General features: G+C 38.6%; 2 protein-coding genes across 10 annotated transcripts in view; both read right to left on the bottom strand.

Moving 5' to 3' along the window:
- cald1a (caldesmon 1a) overlaps positions 1 to 14,641 on the bottom strand; it is a 48,760-nt gene extending 34,119 nt beyond the window's left edge. For 8 of the 9 annotated variants that reach the window (XR_013799138.1, XR_013799139.1, XR_013799140.1 and 5 more), the window contains exon 1: positions 14,497 to 14,639. The gene's annotated coding sequence lies outside the window, so the exon portion shown is untranslated. Of the gene's footprint in view, positions 1 to 14,496 lie in introns of all 9 variants that reach the window. The other variant, XR_013799137.1, reaches the window with a different exon arrangement.
- Positions 14,642 to 17,941: 3,300 nt separating this feature from the next.
- tnni4a (troponin I4a) lies at positions 17,942 to 21,648 on the bottom strand (the record flags this gene model as incomplete). The annotated part of the gene is made up of 7 exons (XM_079622973.1): positions 17,942 to 18,406; positions 19,169 to 19,339; positions 19,902 to 19,991; positions 20,145 to 20,276; positions 20,919 to 20,966; positions 21,385 to 21,388; positions 21,638 to 21,648. 7 exons carry the CDS (start codon positions 21,646 to 21,648, stop codon positions 18,320 to 18,322), a joined length of 543 nt encoding a protein of 180 aa, XP_079479099.1. The 3' UTR covers positions 17,942 to 18,319.
- Positions 21,649 to 22,519: the final 871 nt, after the last annotated feature.

The following is a 22,519-nucleotide window of genomic DNA, read 5'->3' as shown; positions in this document are numbered from 1 at the left end:
ACAACAGCAGCTGTGCTTCTGGAAATGCATTTCAGGTGGAGAGAAGCTTTCATGCTAAGCATTTTAAAATGCTGATTTTAAATGGTCCTCTCATGCACGTCCAAAGATCGCACCACTATCAGCCAGTATCGGCATGCAAGGTCCTACAAAAAAAAAAAGAGAGCAGGAGGGAAAAGGCCAAACTGAGATGCTTGTACGGCATCAAACGTCTGCTGCCTATTGGCTTGGCTCCACATGACCAAATATGGTAGCAAAAAAGCTCTCTTTCCCGTAAGCAACACACACAAAAAAGAAAAACCCAAGGGTTTCACATGCTGTGTAGACAGATAGAGCCCTCATACTCAAACACGCTGACCACAGAGAGAGAGTGAAGGGAACTTCTATCTGCACTCCACAGAGCGAATGATAGCGCTATGTGACGTCCGAGTAGCAGCAAACAAATTTACTCACAGAAACAACAAAACATACCTAGCATACTAGCAGTCCCAAACCACCTCTTCTACACTATCCTCAACAACAACAAAATGAAACAACGCATACAAGACAAAAAGCTTTTCCCTCCCAGCATTTTTGTCCGAGATTGAGTGGTTTTAGCTTTGAGCTACGTCTCTTCTTACATAACTGTGAGAGACCAGAGTGGAAAAAAATATTCTTGTCCAAATATCCAACGTTTCAACCACGAAGATGGCCATGACAGAAAGCGCCTTGAACCTTTGAAGCAGAACGTATCGCGGTGAGCTTTTGATGTGTGCTTCACGGTCTATGCTGCATGTAATGCAAAAGAAATGAAGCAAAACTCATTTAGCTTCCTTATCATGACATGTAACGTTTTTCATGACCTGTTCAAATCACAAAAGCATGCAACTAGACGCCTGCCAACACTTAAGGGTTTAAGCATTCATTCATCGAGGTTTGGACCTGATGAGCTCAGTGTTATGTCATCTGAGATACTTTTCTATAAAAGCGATAGTGTAGGCTAAGCTACATCATATATTGACAATTGAGAAATCGTTGCAAGGAAAATTAACTCATGCTTTACTCATCCATTACATCGTTCAAAACCACTATGACTTTTTTCCCTGGAACACAGAGGGAGAATTTCTGAAGAAAGTGGCTGCTCTTTTTCCATTTATATTCTCTGGGTCTGTCAAGCTCCAAAAAAGAGAAAAATCATCCTAAAATATTTTTAAATGATCATAAAAGTAGTCCATTCATTATTGCAAGTCTTCTTAAGTCATATGATAACTTTGTGGAAATAACAAGGCAAATTTAATTTGATACCTACTGATAATCTTCCCTTCCACAGAAGCTATAAACTATTAAAGTTGCATAAACAACAAAAATGTTATGCTGACATCATTGGTCTCACTTTGGTCTTCAGACATCAATGCATTCCTTTTTTCTTTCTTTTTTTGGAGAGCTAGAGAGGAGTGTAACTTTAGTATTGGTCTGTTCATCACAATAATCTACTGCATGACTTCAAAAGACTTGGAATATAGATAACAAGTCCTACAGACTACTTTCGTGGTTTTTTTAAGTGTGCATTTTGATATTTTGGACAGACCCAATTTGCTTTAATTTTCATTACGCAACACGGTATTAATTTTTTGGCTCAAAGTTTGTTTCTGCATATATAGACCATCTACACCAAATTAAGGTATTGAAATCATCAGGCTTTGCTAAATATCAATTACATACTACATTTGGCCTAGCATGAGGGCCTCATTTAGGAGAAAGCTGCATTTAGCCGCTCACTTTTTCTCTCACAATTAACATAACCCAGCACACGTTGCACTCTCTCCTGTACGTTACAGCTTGCTGGAACATTTAATGGAACATAAAAATGTATTTCTCATAAAGCTAAGAAGTTCCTGATGTGTCTTGTAAAACGTGTCAATCGAATTCTGCTCACAAGTATGGCAACAGAACTGAAAGAAAAAATACAGTTAAAACCACCAGAGTGATTTAAGGCCCTGCTCAACATCGCTAAGGGAGAAATATCTTCCTGTTGTGCCTTACATAGTAGCAATACAAGCAAAAAGCATGAAGCGTACACTCCGTGTCATGGCTTTCAAGCAATGCAATGCTCTGCTCGTCCTCCATCCTCAGAAACCAACTTCTGTCATGTCATTTGTTTATGTATCATTTGTTATGTCTCTGAACTGTGCGAAAACATTCACTCCCTGAGGAGAGTTATCGGCATGGCTAGTGACATTTTTTCCATCCAGTTTTCCATTCCATCAGTATTAATCTTCCTCAATGTGGCCGTTTTATAGCCCAGAATTCAGACAATGGAATGTGCTCTTCTTTAGTGCATGAGATTTTAAGAGAATTAATTGATTATCATTTTCAGAAAAATGAAGGGCGTTGCATTCCTCAGAAGAGATAGCAGGAATAAGATTATGCTCCGGGCTGGATGACCCCACTGGCAGGCATTACTCAAGGATGCACCATTCGGGAGTTTGAGAGGAGGAACCATATGTTGTGAGCAAACCCTCAGAACACAAGCACGTTTTAACAAAGGGTCACTGGTGAATTTGAGGTAGGCTAGGGACAGAATTTGGCGTAAACAAAATGAAAGCATGTCTAGTATTAACGGTTCAGGCTGCTGTTGGTGGTGTAATGGTGGTGTGGTGTGTGGGGTATATTTTTTTGGAAAAATTTGCCCCCTTAGTACCATTTCAGCATAGTTTAAATGCTACAGCCTAGCCTACCTGAGTATTGTTGCTGACCATGACCACCCCTTTATGACCACAGTGTATCTTCTGATGGCTACTTCCAGCAGGATCACGTGCCATGTGACAAATCTCAAATCATCTCAAACTGGTTTCTTGAACATGACAATGAGTTCACTAAACTCAAATGGCCTTCCAAGTCACATCCAATAGAGCAGCTTTGGGATGTGGTGGAATGGGAGATGTCATACCAATATAGACCAAAATCACTGAGGAATGTTTTCAGCACCTTGTTGAATCTATGCCATGAAGTGGGTCCCACCCGGTACTAGCAAGGTGTACCTAATAAAGTGGCTGGTACACACACTATGACCTACAACATACAAGTGCACAGCAATGCATGTTCGTGGCAGAATATGTTGTACTGTGTGACTCCTTAGATGACATATTCTTGTGTGAGTGCAGAACCCTTTCCCGTGCCCCTCTCCTTTCTCTTCCAGCTACGCTACCAGATCTCCCCTCTTCTGTGCATATTTCTGCTGGCTGTTATTATTAGTATGGCTCCAGGCCAGCGTTGTCAGGGGCTGAGCACTGTGTGGCCCCCACGGACACTTAAGAGACGGCAGCATGAACTGTAAGGACGCAGGTATTACACACATGCACACTGAACCTCAGTCATACCGGCCACGTTGTCGCATAAAAGACATAGTGTGGTAAATTCGCCATGGCTATGTTTAGTGCCACAGGGCTGTGCAGTTCGTTCAGGAAAACCTTTAAAAAAAATCTTTCTTTCAATGTGGCTGTAACTGCCAGTTCCAAGAAAAATCTCTCTTTTTCTTTCTCTCTCTCTCTCTCTCGAACAAACACGCAGTCACTTATATTTACTCGGCTTTGGAAGACTTTGCGAGCTTTATGATAAATTCCTCTATTTTAGTCGAGTGAAATATTGCCACAGTTAAGCCTAGAAAGCGTTCCGTCATGCAGCTCGACTCAATATACCCTTCCACTCTGCAACAGCATACAAACCCTTTTAAGGAAAAAAGGTGCATAAATCATTACCTCAGAGTTCAACCTAAAGGACTCCTGCTGCATAATCTTTACATTTACAAGAAAAACACAAATCTCAGGCAAGCATGAAATTGTAAATAATTGAATATTGGAGCTATGGGGCGGTTTCAAGTTGCTTGGTTGAGGGTCCCTCATCATAGCTAATAGCTGAACTGGAAATGAGATTACTTCACAAACCCAAGCATCAATGGAGCTACTCCAAGACGACATTGGACCGCCGTCTCACACACTTTTACACACCTATGCCACACACAAGCACTCATTCAGAGAGCTGAGATTGGTTGTGTTGACATATATCCTGAATGACTCGCTATAGCGTTTCAGAAGTGCCCGGGCGACCGCGACTCAATTCCCGATCATTAAGTCTAACCTGGACTAATGGAGGCCCGTTATTATCCGCGGTGGTCTGGCAGACGCCTGTCACAGACTTGAGTGGCATTGCAGCCGCAATCACACACACACACATACACACAGCAGACTGTCAGACGTGATCGCAACAAGTGCCCATTGTTCTCGTTACTGAGGCCGTGTTCATTAAAGCAAACCTTAATGAGGTTTGCCGGTCTAACATAGACACACACACACAACAAGACCTCCATCACATTCATCAAAACCTCTCAAGTATTTCATCACTCAAAAAGACACACACAACTGCCTTAACCTACTTTTAAAGACATGTTTGAATGTGCTGTGCGTCAGTGATCAACAATAATGAGTCTGTAATTACGGCCGACTCCCTATCAATTTGCATCCACCATTTTGTTTGCATCAGGCGAGGAAGAAATAAACAAAGGGTATGTTTGCTGCTTCTATTGTTTTGGTCTCAGCGTCACCAAATGCTAATTTCCCCCCAATTTGGTTGTTCTAGAACATATTGAGCTGCCCTGCTGTAAAGGTAGCAGCTTTTTATGGCAGCATCCTGACTGAAATGTAACGAATTAGTGGCCAACTCCGATAGAGTTTTATGTTAGCATGTTGCTAAGCTAAGAGCAAACAACACCGGTTTTTAATTCACCAATTTTTGATATTGATTGAAGTGTTTCATCATGCAATCTTGGACGTTTTATAAAAAGAACCGGTCGGAGTAAATTAAGACATTGCCTTTTTCACAAAGGATATGCAATGCTGGCTTAGAATTTGGACAAAACTATGTTTTTGACATTGTTAATGCACCTTTGACAAAAAGTATTCACAAAAAGAGTACTTCTCTGATGCTGTCTAGATAGGCAGGGTTTCGGAACAGAGTAATTGAAATTGAACCACATGTGTGAGCAACTCTCCTATGTTAAAGAAGTACTCTTTTTGTGAATACTTTTTGTGATACTTTTGAGTGCCCAGAAGAGTAGGCAACTTTGGAACATACTATCGTATCATGATTGCATCTTTAACGGATTATCAAATCACTCAAACCTATATCTAAACCTCTCTAACTGTCGGCCTTGCATATCTGCCACGTTCGTAGTTTTTTAACACTTTTAATTCCTATTTGTAGTTCTGAACTGAATCCTCCTCCAAAGCACAATCCATGTCTGTCCAAGAGTACAAATCCAAGAGTGTGCATGGATCTGCACTTCAAATTACCGCCAGAAAAAAATTAAAGATCATCCGAATACTCATTTCAACATACTACAAATTTGAGACACACTAATTCTAATTTCAAATATTATTTAGGACAGATAGTATGCGAATTGAGACATAGCTGATTCTGATAGAGTTTGAGCATTTTGCTAAGCTAACAACACACTCTGATAAGCATTAAAAAACATAGCCCACAAAAACTGGGCAATTTTTGTTTTTAAACGTCATCGTTTTTATCAGTAATTTTTTATATAAAATTAAAATGTATTTTTTACAAAGCTAGTTGCAATACATGCAATTGCATACCTCTTGAAGGACATAGTAATGCTGCCTTCGAATTTGGTCAAAACGTGGTATCTTAGTAACATTATAGACATTTTGAAACAGCCTTAACAGCTTTAAGATACCAACCTAGGTAGGCAGCTCACTAGGTTTTGGAACCAAGCTACAGGTACACAATGAATGGAAATTATTTACTGTATACAATATATATTTTTACGAGTACCAGTTTTTATGTCCATGCTGAATACGCTTACTGACTATTGGGACATGTATCAAATAAATCCAATGCCTTTTCTGCTCACTTAGAATCACTAGCCCTGCAAAGAACAGCAGGCAAGCGCCTCCGCTAGTTTGGACTCCGACTGAAGGGTAATAAAATCTGCTTTAAGAAAGCCAGACCTGAGAGGTTTATTAATAGCATGAGCGATTGTAATGGGGAATCATTTATAACACATTTTATTATGAGGTAAGAGTTTCTTGAATGCCAGTTCCTCTCCGCACAGAGCATTGATGATTAAAAACTCTCACCATGAGAGCGCATTTCTGCGTCTGACTCACTGCCAGGCAATGAGGAAGGGCCAATCAAGAAATTAACTCTGCAGTGCCTCTCAGCTTACAAATACAAACCGAGCCAACCCCTATACAAAGTACTGTATAGTTCCACTTATGTAAAGGCGTCAGGATGCATTTCATTTAACAATGCCCAGGTAAATACACATTGGAAGAGGGAATCCTGAGTGACAGCCACACCGGCTGCTTTGATGTCGGACTTTAATCAGCTTTAATTGGCTCTCTCAGAAGGATGCAATGACATGTGAAGTGGAAAGTAAAAGGAAGTGAGGGTACGTACGTGTGAGCGCCACTGCCTTGCATTCCTGAGGATTCTTCTGAGCCGAGTGTGCTAGTACGTAAATATGCTTCTGATTAGACGGAAAGAGTTCACTCCATAAAGGCACTCTTAAACAATTACCGCTGCTACTATTACCAGACGCACACATAAAGACTGAGGTCTATTAAAGAATTAACAGACAGAGGCTACGTCTACATTAATCTGGATACATTTGAAAACAACTTTTTCGTTTCAAAATGCTCTTCATCCACACTAGCGGTTTTCCAAATGTTTCTCGTCCTCACTGAAATGTTGAAAAACGCAAAAAATTATTTTACGGCGCCATGTGTAAATTTGTAATACATGCTAATACATGCTCACTGAGATACAGAGAGAACAGACATAATAAAGTTCTCACGCTATACTTCTGGCACAACCAATTTATTGGTAAAATATCTCACCACTAATATGTATCCAGGTCGCAATCAATTACCATTTCGCGTGTGGTCTAAATAAAACACAATTGCCCTCGTGTTTTGCAACTAAATAACATTTATCTTTAGCAACACTGTGAAAGTGAATAACACATAGCAGGCACATACATGCGTCATCCTTTTTCAAATAGCTCCGTTTTCACAGTCCAGTCTACAATGTGAAAATTATGTTTTCAAATTTAACCACTTGGGAGAGAGTCTTTAAAAAGCTCAGTTTTTGCAGGACAAAAACACTGTGGACAGTGAGGCTGAAACGTAGAGAACAAGATGCGTTTTCAAATGTATCTGGATTAGACAGAGCCAGACAAAAGAAGACTCGCATCAAATCCTACCACAGAAGTATTTGAAGGATTTTGCTCTGTTTTTAACATCATTTCAACATCATCCGTCAGGTTTTGTCTTTGGCAACCCGTGTAGGTCATCTGTTACTTGATACCACTCAACTTCATCATGCTAGCAGCAACATTATCTCACAAGATTGGCTTTTTCTTTGACCCAGCTGGGTTTGCGATGAGTATACATATACGACCTGACCATGTAAGGCTGAAAGAGCACAAAGTGAGCCGGTAAAGAGAAGCATGCTTGTTTTCTTAGGTCAGCAGGTCAGGAGAGTTTGACTAGCAGCTCGCTAAAGCGCTCCTTACATCAGCAGAATCGGCATTCGTCAAATCACCGCTCACTGGCTCTCCCTCAACACCTTTATGGGAGTGTTGTTGGCACACATTCGCACTCACAACACAGGCCTTTGCTAAGCCTCTACATCAACATGACCTCATGCTAGATTCAACGTCAATTTTCATGCGTTCTTTCACTTCTGCATCATGGCTGACCCCAAATAGCTATGTCCCCTAATTCTTCATTTCCCTCTCACGGGGTGATTTCTGATGGAATGCGTTGGACATCTCTTGATTAGTTTTGTTTGTTTAGTGGACTTTTGGTCGGCCAAGGCAGAGGACAGGGAAAATGGGTTCGTTGAGACATTTCCTGTGCATGTTTTTGCTGATGAGAATCAGCTCACTGCAAAAAAAACATGTTACTATTGTGGTCATTTTGAGAACTTGACATCACACGGTCTTTGAAAGATGTCACCCGAGCTGTAAGGATGATAAGAAGTTTTGGTTATGAGTATTTTTAATTTATTTTCACGGCAGGTCAGGAAAAAAAAAATATTCGAGAAAGGGATCTAATTGCAGCACTTTTATTTTTAAACAAAAACAAAGAAGATAATCCACAACAAAGAAAATCACAAGAAAAACATGTGGCATAAACACAGTACAAACACTGAACTAACTGAGCGAGGGCTATATATACATGGGGAAACACTAGGCAAGAAATGAAGTAACTAATTAAACACAGTTGTGACACATGAAGGAAATAAAAAACCATGGTAACTACTGAATACAGACAAAGGAAACTGATCTCGAAACAGCACAAACCAACTAACAGGATACCAACTCAAACAATGAACAATGACTTCTAGCAAACAAGAAACCAACTCGAAGAAACAGACCAAAAAAAAAAAGAAACTGACATTTATACATAACTATTAAATTATTTATAGATGTGAGTCATAATAGGATTGATTGGCACGAACCATGTGCATGTTCATTCAGTCCAATGAACATTCCTGTAGCTTAAAAGGGATGCTTGAATATCAAGTTCACATTAAATGCAATCCAAGTTGCTTTGGATAAAAAAAAAAAAGTATCCTATGCATAAATGTTATGCCCAACGATGATGCTGCTTGGTCTTAAAGGGACAGTTCACCCCAAAATTAGAATTATATCATTATTTACCCTCATGCAACTCCACAACAGTATGATTTTCGTATAACACAAAAGATCATTTGAAAAAAATGGCTTAATTTTTCTTGGCTATACAATGAAAGTCAATGTTGTTGGACATTCAAAAGATCTTTTGTAATTCACAGAAGAAATAAATTCAGGTTTGGTGGAGCCACATGAAGATAAGTAAATTATGACAAATGTTTAATTTCTAGGTGAACTAGCCCTTTAAAGTCACAGCTTTAGATGACTGGGCTATAATTAAGTTCTTTGTATTGCAGCCAAGCAAAAACAACGATTACGTCCCCAAAATAGCAAACGTTCCCGTATTCTAAAACTGGCTACATTCTCAAGGCAGACACTTGACAGCTTCTCGGTTGTCATCTTTTATTCCAAACTGAAGCATTCTCACTAAAGTTGACATCAAATGTGCTTCTATCCTTGACAGACTTAGCAGAGAAGCATAAATGTCCATCAGCCTTCAACTCCCCTGAAAAATCCTGACGAACCAACGGTCTGAGCAAGAGCCTAGTGCACTTAAGATCTCCTCAAAGCCCGAGGCCAGGCACCATTAGACTTCTCCACTGAAAACTGCCGTCTCAATAAAGGACAACAAACAGACCACAAAGTCAAATTACAGCAAAAAAAAAAAAAAGGAATCCTGCTGCAGAAGGACTTAATGTAAAAGGCGGGAGGAATTTCAGATTTATATATTACTAACAAAACATCTGGGGCACTTATTGCATATTTCCCGGGACCTAAATAAACATCATCTACAGTTTCAGATGGCTCTGACTTCACAATAGAGGAATGCCCCAGTTTCGCTGCGTTTCCCGATTGTCACCACTGGTTTTGGAGCTCAGTAGACCCAGCAGTTCTGAGAAAGCTCAGAAACGTTGCAGCGTTACACAACTGCGGTTCCTGGATCCAGTGCTTTAAAATTACAGGCTATCATATTCAAAGCAGCAGAGGAATAGCTGAACATATGAAGGGGGAAGGGTTAGAGAGCTGCATCTCCTGAGGTTTCTGCCGCACGTCAATCACACTAACAAACAGTTAATTGAACATTTTACAAGAGTCATCTAAAATAAACATTATTTTAGCTCTGCTTTACACAATGACTTTGAGGATGCTCTGTACTGAATGTGTAATAAAAACAGAAAGAGAATGCATGTTGCATGGTTAAGTGCCTAAATCTTTTTGTGGATAACCAAACGTGATTTTAGTACAGTTTCATATCTGGAAAATTGTTTTGCATATTTAAGGAGAACCTCTATAATACAAACTTAATTAAATTCAGCTCAAGTCAATATAATTACATATTTTGATGCATTTGAAGGATCCAAATAGAGCTTTGGCAAATGTAGTGCTCTTGATAAAACAAGTCCGTGAATGTAGACTAAACCAGATAAGAAGCAGAAAGACATTAATCTAGAGGGTTCAAATGCCCAAATAGGGTAGTATGAGACTGTTTACCATGTGACAGCAGAAATGTGTCCGCTATACTTTTTATACTTGCAGTCTGACACCAAAGAAAACTATAATCTACTCTGCATGCTGTTACTGACGGATGCCAGCTCCATTGATTATAGTGGGCGTGAATTAGTTTTGATGTGACATGCTGCTTATGTCTGGTGAAGACACTCTAGTTACTGTATTTACATGTACCAAAGAACATCACAACCTGCCATATTAACATAGACTTCAACTGATGTGCTGCCTATTTTACAACTGTTCAAATGCAGCTAATCCAGCCATATTTATAATGTTATTAGTTTGTTATATTAATGTAAAGCAGCTGTTTCTGAAGCAATGCTAAACTTAATCATTTGTAATGTCATCAAATGTCATCTTTGCAGGAAAATATAACAATACCTATATTATTGTAATAGATACTGTTACTGTGATATAAAATTACTTATTCCATTTCATACTCATTTCATATTGTGCTCATTAGGAGTTGACACCTAATGTGAAAAAAAGCTTAATGAATTAAAACAATGACCAGCGAGAATTAAATAGCTCTAACACTTCATCCTGAAATCGTCCAAAGCTAAAAGGAACGACACCATAATTCAACAAGAAAACACAATATTTTTGATATTATGTATGCCAACAGTTACTTAATGTACCTAAGCATCACTTTATCTCAAACCTCAGTGTTCTATAGGCAAAAGTAAGATCCCAGAATCAAAGTGCAACGTTTAAATTCCCCCCCCCCCCTACTGTATTCCTTTATAACTTTTTACAATGTACACGTGAACAAAATGAAAACAAAAACAAAGCAGGAGAGAGAGATCCAACCTAATAGAGTCCTAATAACAACTATATCACGAAGAGAAATCATATTGAGTCCTGTATCAACAACCTGCCATTGCTAATACGGTACATGTGGCTTTATATACATTTCAGAAAACTCCTTGCCCACAAATATTAAATGTAAATATTGCATAACCATAGCACGGCGGGCAAGACTAAAAACCAACCCATAGCTTATTGTATCATAAAATGACCCTGATATGTCAGTAGACATTAAGAAATCATGTTCATTTCAAATACTTATATCACTGACAGTAGTCCGGCCAGGATATTGTCATTTAAAAGTGAAGTTGCAGCCCTCAACTGATGTTGATGTTGTCATGTTGTGTTTTGGCCTGAAGCGCCACCCTCCACCCATCTACCAATCACGAAGTCAGTAGTGTTTCGGCATCCGGGTTGCCAGCTCTGCTCTAACCTACGCTAACTCTAGTCGGATAAAACATGTCTAACGTCTAATGTCTATCTGGCAACCTCGAGTCAGTGGGAAGGGGGAGGGGATACACCGCTCTACAGTAATTTGAAAGTGATTGCAGTAATATCATTATAATTATAATAATTATAATTATCTGTTAGTTCTCTTTCAAAAGAAAAAAGTGCCAAGTTGTTCCTGTCATCTTTGTCTAGACATGTTTCTTTCTTAAATGTGTCATAGATTGTTAGCCATTTTTTTGTAATAACATAAAAAGGGCGCTGCTATTTAGAATCCGGAATCATAATCCGAATACGAACATAACATTAGTACTGGCGTGACGTAAATTATGAGACTAATTAGCATATTCTTATTAATATTAGGATAGAGTTGGAATGCATGACAAAACAAATAGGCTAACGTTAGAAAATTGCATTAGGGTGGGCAAACTGTCAATCCCCACCCGTAGATCCGCCCCTGGATAGGGACTTGCATCAATTGTTGATTTGACGTTGAGATGTGGGCATGGCACTCAAAAATGAATGTAGATGAACATGTGCTGGCGGCTTTAACAAAAATCTGTCTCTTTGGATTACAGAGTCATCCTTTTGGCAGTAGAAAGTGCTTATGACAAGGGAGAAAATGTGGTTCTCCCAGGTCATTGTGTCTTAGAAGAGCTTTTTTTTCAACATGAGTGACTCTGGACATGTCTGTTTTAAGACGGAGCCGTCTAAACCCCTACAGGCAGCCTGAGGGAGCCAAAAGAGAGAAAAAGTGCAAAATGTTGGGAAACAGTGCTGTTTTGCATTCCAGAGGCTATTCCAATCATATGTCACCATTTTCAATCTGTTCCTTTTAAGGCAAGGGCATTCCCCATATATTTTCCAAACACCACAGTGTTATCAGATTCCATTTCATGGCCAATTACTGGCCCGCTTCACTGTCCGTGCTGCTACTCTGACAGCACATCACTCGATTGTTCGGCGTTCAGCCCTTTCCTCAGGCTCTAACTCGTACAACTAAAGGTCAGAGCAATAAAACGAGGTCACAAGTAACAATCTGACAGATTCTGTACTAAGCTGCATGCACATTATAGTGCAGCTGCTATACAGTAGACATCGAAGCCTGGCCTGTGCGGTTGTGTTAGTAAACGGGGCCATAAAATTAATTTAATAGTTTGCAATAAGTACAGAGCTTGCATTCTTTGTAGGTCGGGATTTATGGTTGTGCTGCCAAAACGCAAACAGCAACAATCAAGATGCTTCATAAATGCATCGCTTTAGTTCAACAAGCACTCAATGGTTCCCAGCAGAGAAATTTCCCCAATGCATCCACTCTAAACCCCCCCCACCCCCTCTGCTCCATCCCAAATCCCACAACAGACATGAATTAAACAATATAAGAATGCTCATGGCCGGTGATTCCACGCCACAAATATTTTGAGGAGAGAGTGTGGAGACTCGGGCAGGAAGAGAAAACTCCAAATCCACTTTGGACAATACCACCGAGAATCTTAATGTGTTACAGCATCCCGAAACCTAATCGTGGGACAGTGGTGCCCTCCTTACTGTATGTAGACTATAGGATGCAAAAGGAGCCTAGGAATGGTCCTCTACTTACACAAAATCCCCCAAATATATATATATATAAAAAAGCAAGAGTTCAATGCAATAATGGGACCCAGGAATAGACTTTTGTCTACTGCGGTGAACATTATATTTTAGTGAATTTCTGTGACACCATTCACATCACGGGTTTCACCATGACAACAACTTCTCCTTGGTCTTTAAAAATGGCTGATATTATTTTAGTGATCAAATTTAGCACAAATTTTTGTAATTATCTTTTAAATCGGGTTCATTTTCAAATTATTTGTCATAAATCAAACATCTCAGGAAAATTATTTGGGGTTTCTAATTAAAATATGACTTTCTGTTACAAAACAGTGCATTGATTTGATTTCATACATGTCCACTGTAGTGGACACCAGGACTTAAATCACATTTATCAGGCATTTTGGGAGACACAAGTGAAAAGGGAAAGAAATTATCAATATTCCTATAAAATATAAGATATCATTATGAAAATGTTGAAAAATTATTATTTTCATTACATGTTGCCCCAAGAACACATTAATATGCAAATGAGATACAATGTATAGATAAATTGTATTGAATGGGAATGGCATTTATGGCATCACGCATATTGCATGAAGTAAAATTGTATTTGAATTTATTCCATTATATCTAGGCTATTTAATGTAAGTTTGGTTTAAAAAAATCCTGAAACTTAAATCTATTGGTGGATTAAAAAAAAAATCCCATTGTTTTTGCCTATACATGTCATTCTTGTCATTACATTTTTTTTAAACAACTGAGTCCTGGTGTCCACTACAGTGGACATAGCATAACATGAAAAAATCTATACTTTTTCAAAAATGTTTTTCCCATTTGTTTCTTATGCTCTAAACAATGTAATGACATGGAAAAAAAAAAAGAAAAAAAAACTTTTTCTGGGTCTCAGTCAGGAGGTTAATTTTTAGTATGATTAAAGCATACTTAAAACCCATTTCATCAGGTCAACAGAGTATCAAAATGCCATTTCCATTGCCCAGCCTTATTTAGTAGGCAGATGTCAATCAACCAAGGCCTTTTTCTAAAGGGTTTGGCAAAAGGGTGGGTGTGGGAGCCAAGGGGACAAGAAATAGCGAAAGTATAAAAATTGCAGCATCCCCAACACTAAAATAACACACCCTATAATGCACATAACAATGCACAAATGTGTATGCGTATTCCAAAGCAACTGCATGATCACATCACTTAGAACTTCTAGAACTTTCTTAAAATACAAAATAATATATATTACATATAATATATATATTATATAAATACAAACTATATAAATGCATGCAGTATAAGCCACGTTTTTCAACAAAAGACTTCATTGAGACTGACGCTAAATGGTTAATGTTTTATCAAAAAAGCAGGAAGAGTTTGTGAAAAGCGCCTAAAGTTTGTAAACTCGCATCCAAACATCTGGCAGTGATGGTAAAACTCACCTGCGCTATGAGGCGAAAGAAGTGTGCTTCCTTTAGATGTGCGAAGAAACCTGCTAAGAGAAAATGACTTGAGCTGCTCCTTCACTCCAAATCTCCAGCGTTCAGTAACAGGAGTCTCTCTGAGTTTCTGAAGCTCCGCCCTTTATTCACTCCATCAGACCTCCGCCTTCACGAGTCATGTACAGTCGCAGTCCCAATCTCATCTCTGCGAACATAACCTTCATGAGAAGAGTAAACGAACACTATTGCATTGTAGATTTCTTATCAAATCATTATTTAATGTCAATTCAAGATTATATAAATAGAGTTTTCTAACTTAAAGTAACCATAACCTGTTTCATTATTTATGACTGCAGCTTTAATTGGAAAACAGCAATTTGACTGCGACCAAACAATAGTTGCGTCACCCTGAACAGGTTTATTTTGGTTACTGGTCATTATACCGCTTATTAAATGACATCAGCAAATAAATAAATACGTGGTAATCATGACATATTGATTTGAGTTGAATTTTTTTTACCTGAATCTTATCTAAACGCTTCCGCAAAGAAAAATAGTCCATTACAAGACAATCGGTTCGGCAACAAGAAGAACACTCCAAGAATATACATTGGAGTTATACATTTATTTGTCACTTTTGTTTAACTTAAACTATATATAGGTATAGCCTACACTCACACACATAAACATAAACATGTTGAGGATTATTTATTATTGATAACCTCATAGGCCTAAATAGAGAAGCGAATTAGAGCCCTGAGGTGTGGATTCTGCTTTTTCAAGTCTAATACTGAGATACAAGAGTGTTTTGCTAAAAAATGTGCGTGTAAGTGTATTGTGTGCAAATCAGACCAGAGTATTAGACCTGAGGTCAATGCCGGTGTGTGTGTGTGTGTGTGTGTGTGTTGGCAACATTAAAAAGAATGGCTGAAAATTGAATTCTTGATCTCTGGAAATTAAACACCATTGAAGGAAAACAAGGATTTATTGTTCTACGTGTATGACTCTGGTGAAACAGAGGTGCTCAAGTGCTTTACCTTTAAGTGCGAGCAAAATATCTCCCAGTATTTTCCCACGAATTGGAAACCGAGAGCAGTCAAATGTCGATCGTTTTGCCTGTAATTTGGTTAAACAGGAGAAGTCGCCAGACTTTTTGGTCTTTTGATCTGAGGGCTTTGCCTGCACTATTTTTGCCTAAGGATCTCAGATGTTTACTTTTATAATGTGCTTTGGTTTATAACATCTGGGAATGGCCTCAGATAACCTCAGATATTAAATATGAGTTCCTGAAAATATTAGCCACTTCCCTTAACTCGCTCTGTGCTCTTAAGAGAGGGAATATCTCAAGATTGTCTCCCTCAATGGGAGTATGAACTTATTTTGCAGGCCATCTGATTAATGAACAGTACAAGGTGTCACCTGTTGATTTTAATATACAAGAAGCATATGAAGCATCTCTGTTATCCACTTGAGTACACTCAGTGAACTGAAGACGTTACAGAACAATCTGATAATTCTCTTCGATCTTAACTTCTCTCGCATTGATCTTAAACCTTCCTGGCATTAATAAGTGCGGCAGGATACAATGAACCTTTGGAAGTCATTTTTAAGGGAGGAAGAACAACGTGTGTCTAACATTGCCAAAGAGACGGCATCTGTATCCAATCTAAACCAAATCCATCTGCTAATCATAAAAATGAGAAACCTGCATTAATAGGATAGTAAAAAAGATACTGCATACTTTAAGATTATGCACAAAGGCTTCAAAATAACTTTGATCCACTTGAAAAAGCATTTGGATGGCATTTTTTCTTTTTTATGTGTTTGGACAAATAGAAAACTTGCAGTAGGCTACTTGCTACACAACATGTGTATTAAATGAATGTATAAGATAAAGTGTATAGGCTACCCTTTGCCTTTTAAATTATATATATTTTTCCAAAACATGGACATTTTCCATGTCAGTTAATATGAGGTAATAAAATCGGCATGCATTTTATAATTAATTTTTACTTTATAATAATGTCCCATTAGTTCATAAATGCATTAAATAACAATGGACAATACATTTGCAACAGTATTTATTCATATTTGTTAACATTAATTCATAAAAATACATATTTTAACTTTGACAATGTAGCATGTTAGTAAATGTTGAAATTAACATTAACCAAGATTAATAAATTCTTTAGAAGTATTTTTAATCGTTAGTTCGTGTTAACTAATGTAGTTAACTAATGTTAAGGATAGGAAAGGCAACACTTTTGATGTATACTGGCTGGTTGAAACTCTCTTCATCCTGATAGCAATCAATAATAGAAGTTTTCATATTAAAAAAATGTAGACGTACATATATATCTTCTGTGGAAGTCTCATCAGGACCAAAAAATGTTCATCATTGCATTTGGTCCGAATTCACGGCATGTCCTAATTACCTTAATAAGATATCCCAACCCGTGATGTTCTGGAGCCGTTCATGTCCTCAGACCCAGAATTGTGCTTTTTAATGACAACACAGTCAATGCCGAATCTGCAGCAGTCAGGTGGTACAAGTCAGAGCTCTAAGTTGTGTATGTTCATTATTATTGTAACGTTATGTGCTTTGAGACATGCGGTAGTTTAATGCTGTCTCTCGTGGTGCTTTGCAAACTTTGCTGTACGTATTCATGTGTTTTGGAGGTGTGGCTTTGAGATGCTCTGAAGGAAGGGTGGGATCTTATGCTTTAAAAGCTAACTTGCTATTGTTCGTCACTTCGAAGTTGCCTACTCTACCTTTTAACAAATGGAAACTTGTTGTAAAGTGTTATGACTAATTTAAAGTATGGCCACTGTTATATAATTTCAACTCTTCATTTCCACATTTAGCTTACACAAACATTTATCCCAAAACCTATTGATTTAGTTGAGCTGAATTGACAGATTTATGTTCTTCTGGTGATTTAAACAGTCTGTTTTGACCTAAAGCTTTTTGCTGCGCTGAAGTGGTTGTGCTGACTCAGGTCTTGATGACTGATGTCATATCTGCCAGTTTGCCATCCGTTTGGTAATAGAGGATACAGTGCCTCCCAAATTTCTTCCCTTGACCTCCCTGTACTTCCTTTTCTAAACAATACTAAACCTGTCCACGGACTCCAGATGTAAACCAGTTGATGCATATCTTCTCCTTTGTCTTTCACTGATATGCTAGTCGTGACGATCACATGGTTTATTTAAGGCTTCACTTGAGGCCTGCTGTGAGGTTCGTGTGCGTTTGTCTCCCCCTGGTGTTGACAGAATGTCAGTTCAGTTTACTGTAATATAAATGCAGAGTGCCATCTGTAGGCCAACAGCTAAAACTGCTTCTAACTGGGTATTTAACATGCACTTCCTGTGGCATTGACATTAAAGCGTGTTTTAATCAAATGTTTGATCTTTTAATGAAGGACTCCAACTTCCTAATTCACTCAATAAGCTTTTATTAAAAATTAAACAATTTTCTGTTTGTAAACTACAAACAGGTCATAAAATAATCATGCTCTGCACCCGAGGGTAAACAGTAGCCTTATTGGTTTCAATCAACACTAAATACGAAGCAAATATTTACACAGTTGATATGATATGATATGAATATGAGGTTGTTCTATTATCGAATCCCTCTCTACGGACTGTGCTCACACGTTTTAATCGCAGCAAATCACAATTTAATATCGCGTGCAAGCCACAGCTGGCTGACAAAATAAATGAATAATTTACCATAAAATAATGTTCAAGGTGATTAAAATTCAAACAAACAACATGAGCTTTGCATCAAGATGTCCCTTTATCTTTTGCGATCTCTTTTCGGCTACTGTCCGGAGTTGAAAAGCTTCTTTCTGCCCTCCATGCCTGACATGGCCTCCACGTTTTTCCTCCAGTCCGTGACCTCCTCCTTCTGATGGAGAGAAAACGCTTCAGTGAGACAGACAGACAGACAGACAGACAGACAGACAGACAGACAGACAGACAGACAGACAGACAGACAGACAGAAAGACAGACAGACAGACAGACAGACAGACAGGCAGGCAGGCAGGCAGATAGACAGACAGACAGACAGACAGACAGACAGACAGACAGACAGACAGACAGACAGACAGGCAGACAGACAGACATACAGACAGGCAGGCAGGCAGATAGATAGACAGACAGACAGACAGACAGAAAGACAGACAGACAGACAGAAAGACAGACAGACATACAGACAGGCAGGCAGACATACAGACAGGCAGGCAGATAGATAGATAGACAGACAGACAGACAGACAGACAGACAGACAGACAGACAGACATACAGACAGACAGACAGACAGACAGACAGACAGACAGACAGGCAGGCAGATAGACAGAAAGACAGACAGACAGACAGACAGACAGACAATCAGACAGAAAGAAAGAAAGAAAGACAGAAAGACAGACAGACAGACAATCAGACAGACAGACAGACAATCAGACAGAAAGACAGACAGACAGACAATCAGACAGACAGACAATCAGACAGACCGACAGACAGACAGACAGATAGACGGGGTGGTTGAAATGCCAACATTTCATCACCACTAGGCCTTTAAAGAAATGACTTGAATGACCCGTCTCTTTAGACACAGCACATCTGAGCAAATGAGCTGAAGTATATTACAACACTGAGCTGGAGAGTTACCTTTTCTTCTTCCTTTTTAACTGTTTTGAGGTTTGCTTTGAAGTCAGATTTCGTGACTCTGGAGTCCGTCAGCGATCCCAGCATGGCGTCTGCCGACTTCTTCACCCTTTTTAGGTTCGGCCGCTTCATTTTTCCCTTCAGTTCATAGATCTTCTGGGTTAATGAGAGAATCTGGAAACAAACAAATACATCAGGTTTTTGTTAATAAATCTGTAAAGTGTATCAGCTGAAATAACTTAAATATTTTACTAAATATTTTAGATTTTCTAAAGAATATACGCCGGGGGTCCAAAGTCCCTTTGCAGTCAATAATTTTATTCATTAAAACTCATCTTTGATAATCAAAACGACATATTTAAAAAAAAAATCCTGTGAAAAATCATTTCTTCATTCTTTAATAGCTTGAATTTAACTCTACACCCTTGCTTCATTTAGTATACGCAATGAATATGCAAATTAGTTCCCGCCTCCACTCACTCACTCACACCAGCTCGGACTATCTGATGATCCACTCGGTCAACAGTAGTAATTAGTAAATGCTACATAATAGATCATTAGACATTGAGGAGTAAAGATGCTGAAAATTCAGCTTTGCATCACTGGAATAAATGAATATATATTTTTTTAATCATACAATATTACTGTAATAATCACAATATTACTGTTTATATTTTTGATCATATTAATGCAGCCATAAATCATACCGATCCCAAACATATGCACATTCACATACCTCTGCATCATTTCTGGCAACTTTTATATTAAGGTCATATCGCACTTCATCCACAACGTCAATCTTCTGGTGCAAATCTCTACAAAGCTCCTGCAAAGACAGATGATGATACATAAACTCAAATGGCCAATGTAAACACCATGAACACCATGCTTATAATATGTTGAGAGATATTCGAGACACAGTCATCTGGCCGCAGTAAAAGCTCTCAATGTAAATATCTGACATAGTAAAGTTTTGCACCTGCAGTTCTTGGATAGACAGGCCGGAGAGGTTGAGGGGCGGCGCTCTCTCCCTCAGGGTGTTTTCTCGCTCCAAATCTTTCTGCTCTTTTTCTTTCACCAGCAAACTTTCTGCCTTTCTCAGCAGTTTGCTCTGAGGGTCAAGCGAGGAAAAGGGGAGAGAGGTGTCATGCTAGTACAAAATACATAATTCTTCATTTGTGTCCACGTACAGTGCTGTTCATTTGCACATTCACTCAGTGTTATTTTAGCACCAAGTTCACTAATGCAAATCAGGCGATGGCACAAAAACACACATAAAACCATTTACATTTAAGGCACAACTGCCCATCTGAGTTTTCTGTAGTAGATAGTGCAAGACACGAACGCACGCACGCACACACACACACCACACACACACCAATAATGATTCAAACAGGTTTACTGAAGAATGAATGTGTATTTACAAAATTGTAAGCTTTACATTGCTGCTTTTACACACATACACATGTGTGTGTATAGTCCTGGTAAAAGATGGCAATATCTGAAATCCTTGTGGGGACATTTTTCGGTGACCATGATTAAAATAAGCTTATAAATCATACTAAGTGCCATTTTTTTTTATTGTACAAATGCAGAATGTTTTCTGTGATAGGTTTAAGGTTAGGTTATAGAATATACAGTCGGTACAGTATAAAAATCATTATGTCTATGGAAATTCCCCATAAAACATGGAAACCCAACATGTGTGTGTGTGTCATCATACTTGAAATGTTCAGCTTTGTTTCTGACCCACCTTTAGCAGAAGTCTGCGTGTTGCAGAGTATTTGGATTTGGTCTTTTTCTGCAAGAACAAGAAGAGTTAAGCCGAGCTCTTTATAGTCTGTGGTCCTGTTAAGACAATCCTGTGAGTGGGTCTAATCTACACACACTGTGGTGCATGAATTAACTGTCTGACCTGATTACTGTCTGAACTGCCAAACCGAGGGCTCAGTGGTACAGTATAGTTTTAAGCAGACCAGAGCAAACCTACAGTGCAGATTAGTTTTTAACATGCTGTTCGGTGTCCTTACAGAATCACTGAGCGACTAAAAACCATTTAGAGCTGGATTAGGATCATTGATTCCAACATTCACTGGACTTTAATATATAGAGACACCATCCCGTGCACTGCTACTTTCAACTGTTAATCTTCATGGAAACTATTAAAAGAGAAACAATCACAAAACGAGACTTAAAAACCTCATAACAAATTCACTTACCGGTCTGTGAAGATATCATTGCATGGAAAAACACAAAACAAAAACAAAAACACAAATATTATATAAGGTTATATAACATATAAACGTTATAAAGTTTTATTAAAGAGCAACTAGATTAATATATTTTACAGAAAAATGTTTTGGCCGCTTGCAAAGAAAGTATTAACTTACAGTTCATTACCTGGTGTAAATAAGCAGTTTTGGTTGAGTATGACATTGACAGGGTCAATAGCCTAATAAAGATAACACTTACCCTTCAGACATGTCTGAAATACACTATGTGACCTGAAAGAGAGCCAAAATAATTGTGGTCACTATCCAGCACTTCACCATTCATATCTAAACACGTCAGGCATCACTAGTCAAATGCCAAACAACTGTCATGGATTATGAGTGACGCCAGAGTCAAGGGTTGCTCCTAAAAAAAGCGTGTTTAAATGCATTAAATCAAGCCCGCTGTCCTTTGACACCAAAAGCTACAGATCCACCAAAGCAATTCCAATATGCAGACAGTTACCGGACATTGGGTTTCGCTTTAATACCGGTCATCACTGTGACACAAACACGGAAGAACCATGACCTTTACTCCACCAATATAACAAACCATCTCTCTGTGCACATCAGCGATTTCCTCAGCATCTTCAAATATACATTCATTACAGCTTGTGGTTCAAAGAGATCGGGGTCCTGACATTTTGGCCCCTTGGAGAAAACAGTGACCTTGACTGTCTCGTTGCACGCAGGATGACTCTGAGCAGGGGTTAATGGGGTTCCTCTGGGAAAATGGTGTTGAGGGATGAAATTTAGAGGAGGAATGCGTGTGGATAGGAAGCGGAGACAAAACACTCTTGAGCGTGACTTCAACGCTGTGATGGCAGATATTGATGACACAATAAATGATTCTGAAAATGATTGCAACTTCACACACTCACAAGAGGGATCCAGCAACAAAGAAGGATCCAGCAACAGTTTATTGTGTATTAAAGAGAAAACTGATGTAATCTGAAGGGAATAATGTCACATATTGGTTGTAAATGAAAAACGCTCAACAGCTTGTTGGCATCTACTCTGTTTTGGATTTAGTCCTGCTAATGTTAATGTCCTTGACATAACTGGCCTGACTTTGGCAAGAGGC

Source organism: Phoxinus phoxinus (assembly GCF_949152265.1).
Source record: "Phoxinus phoxinus genome assembly, chromosome: 9".
NCBI classification, from domain to species: Eukaryota; Metazoa; Chordata; class Actinopteri; order Cypriniformes; family Leuciscidae; genus Phoxinus; species Phoxinus phoxinus.
Note: the sequence above shows the minus strand (reverse complement) of the source record. Positions and strands in the feature narration are given on the sequence as shown.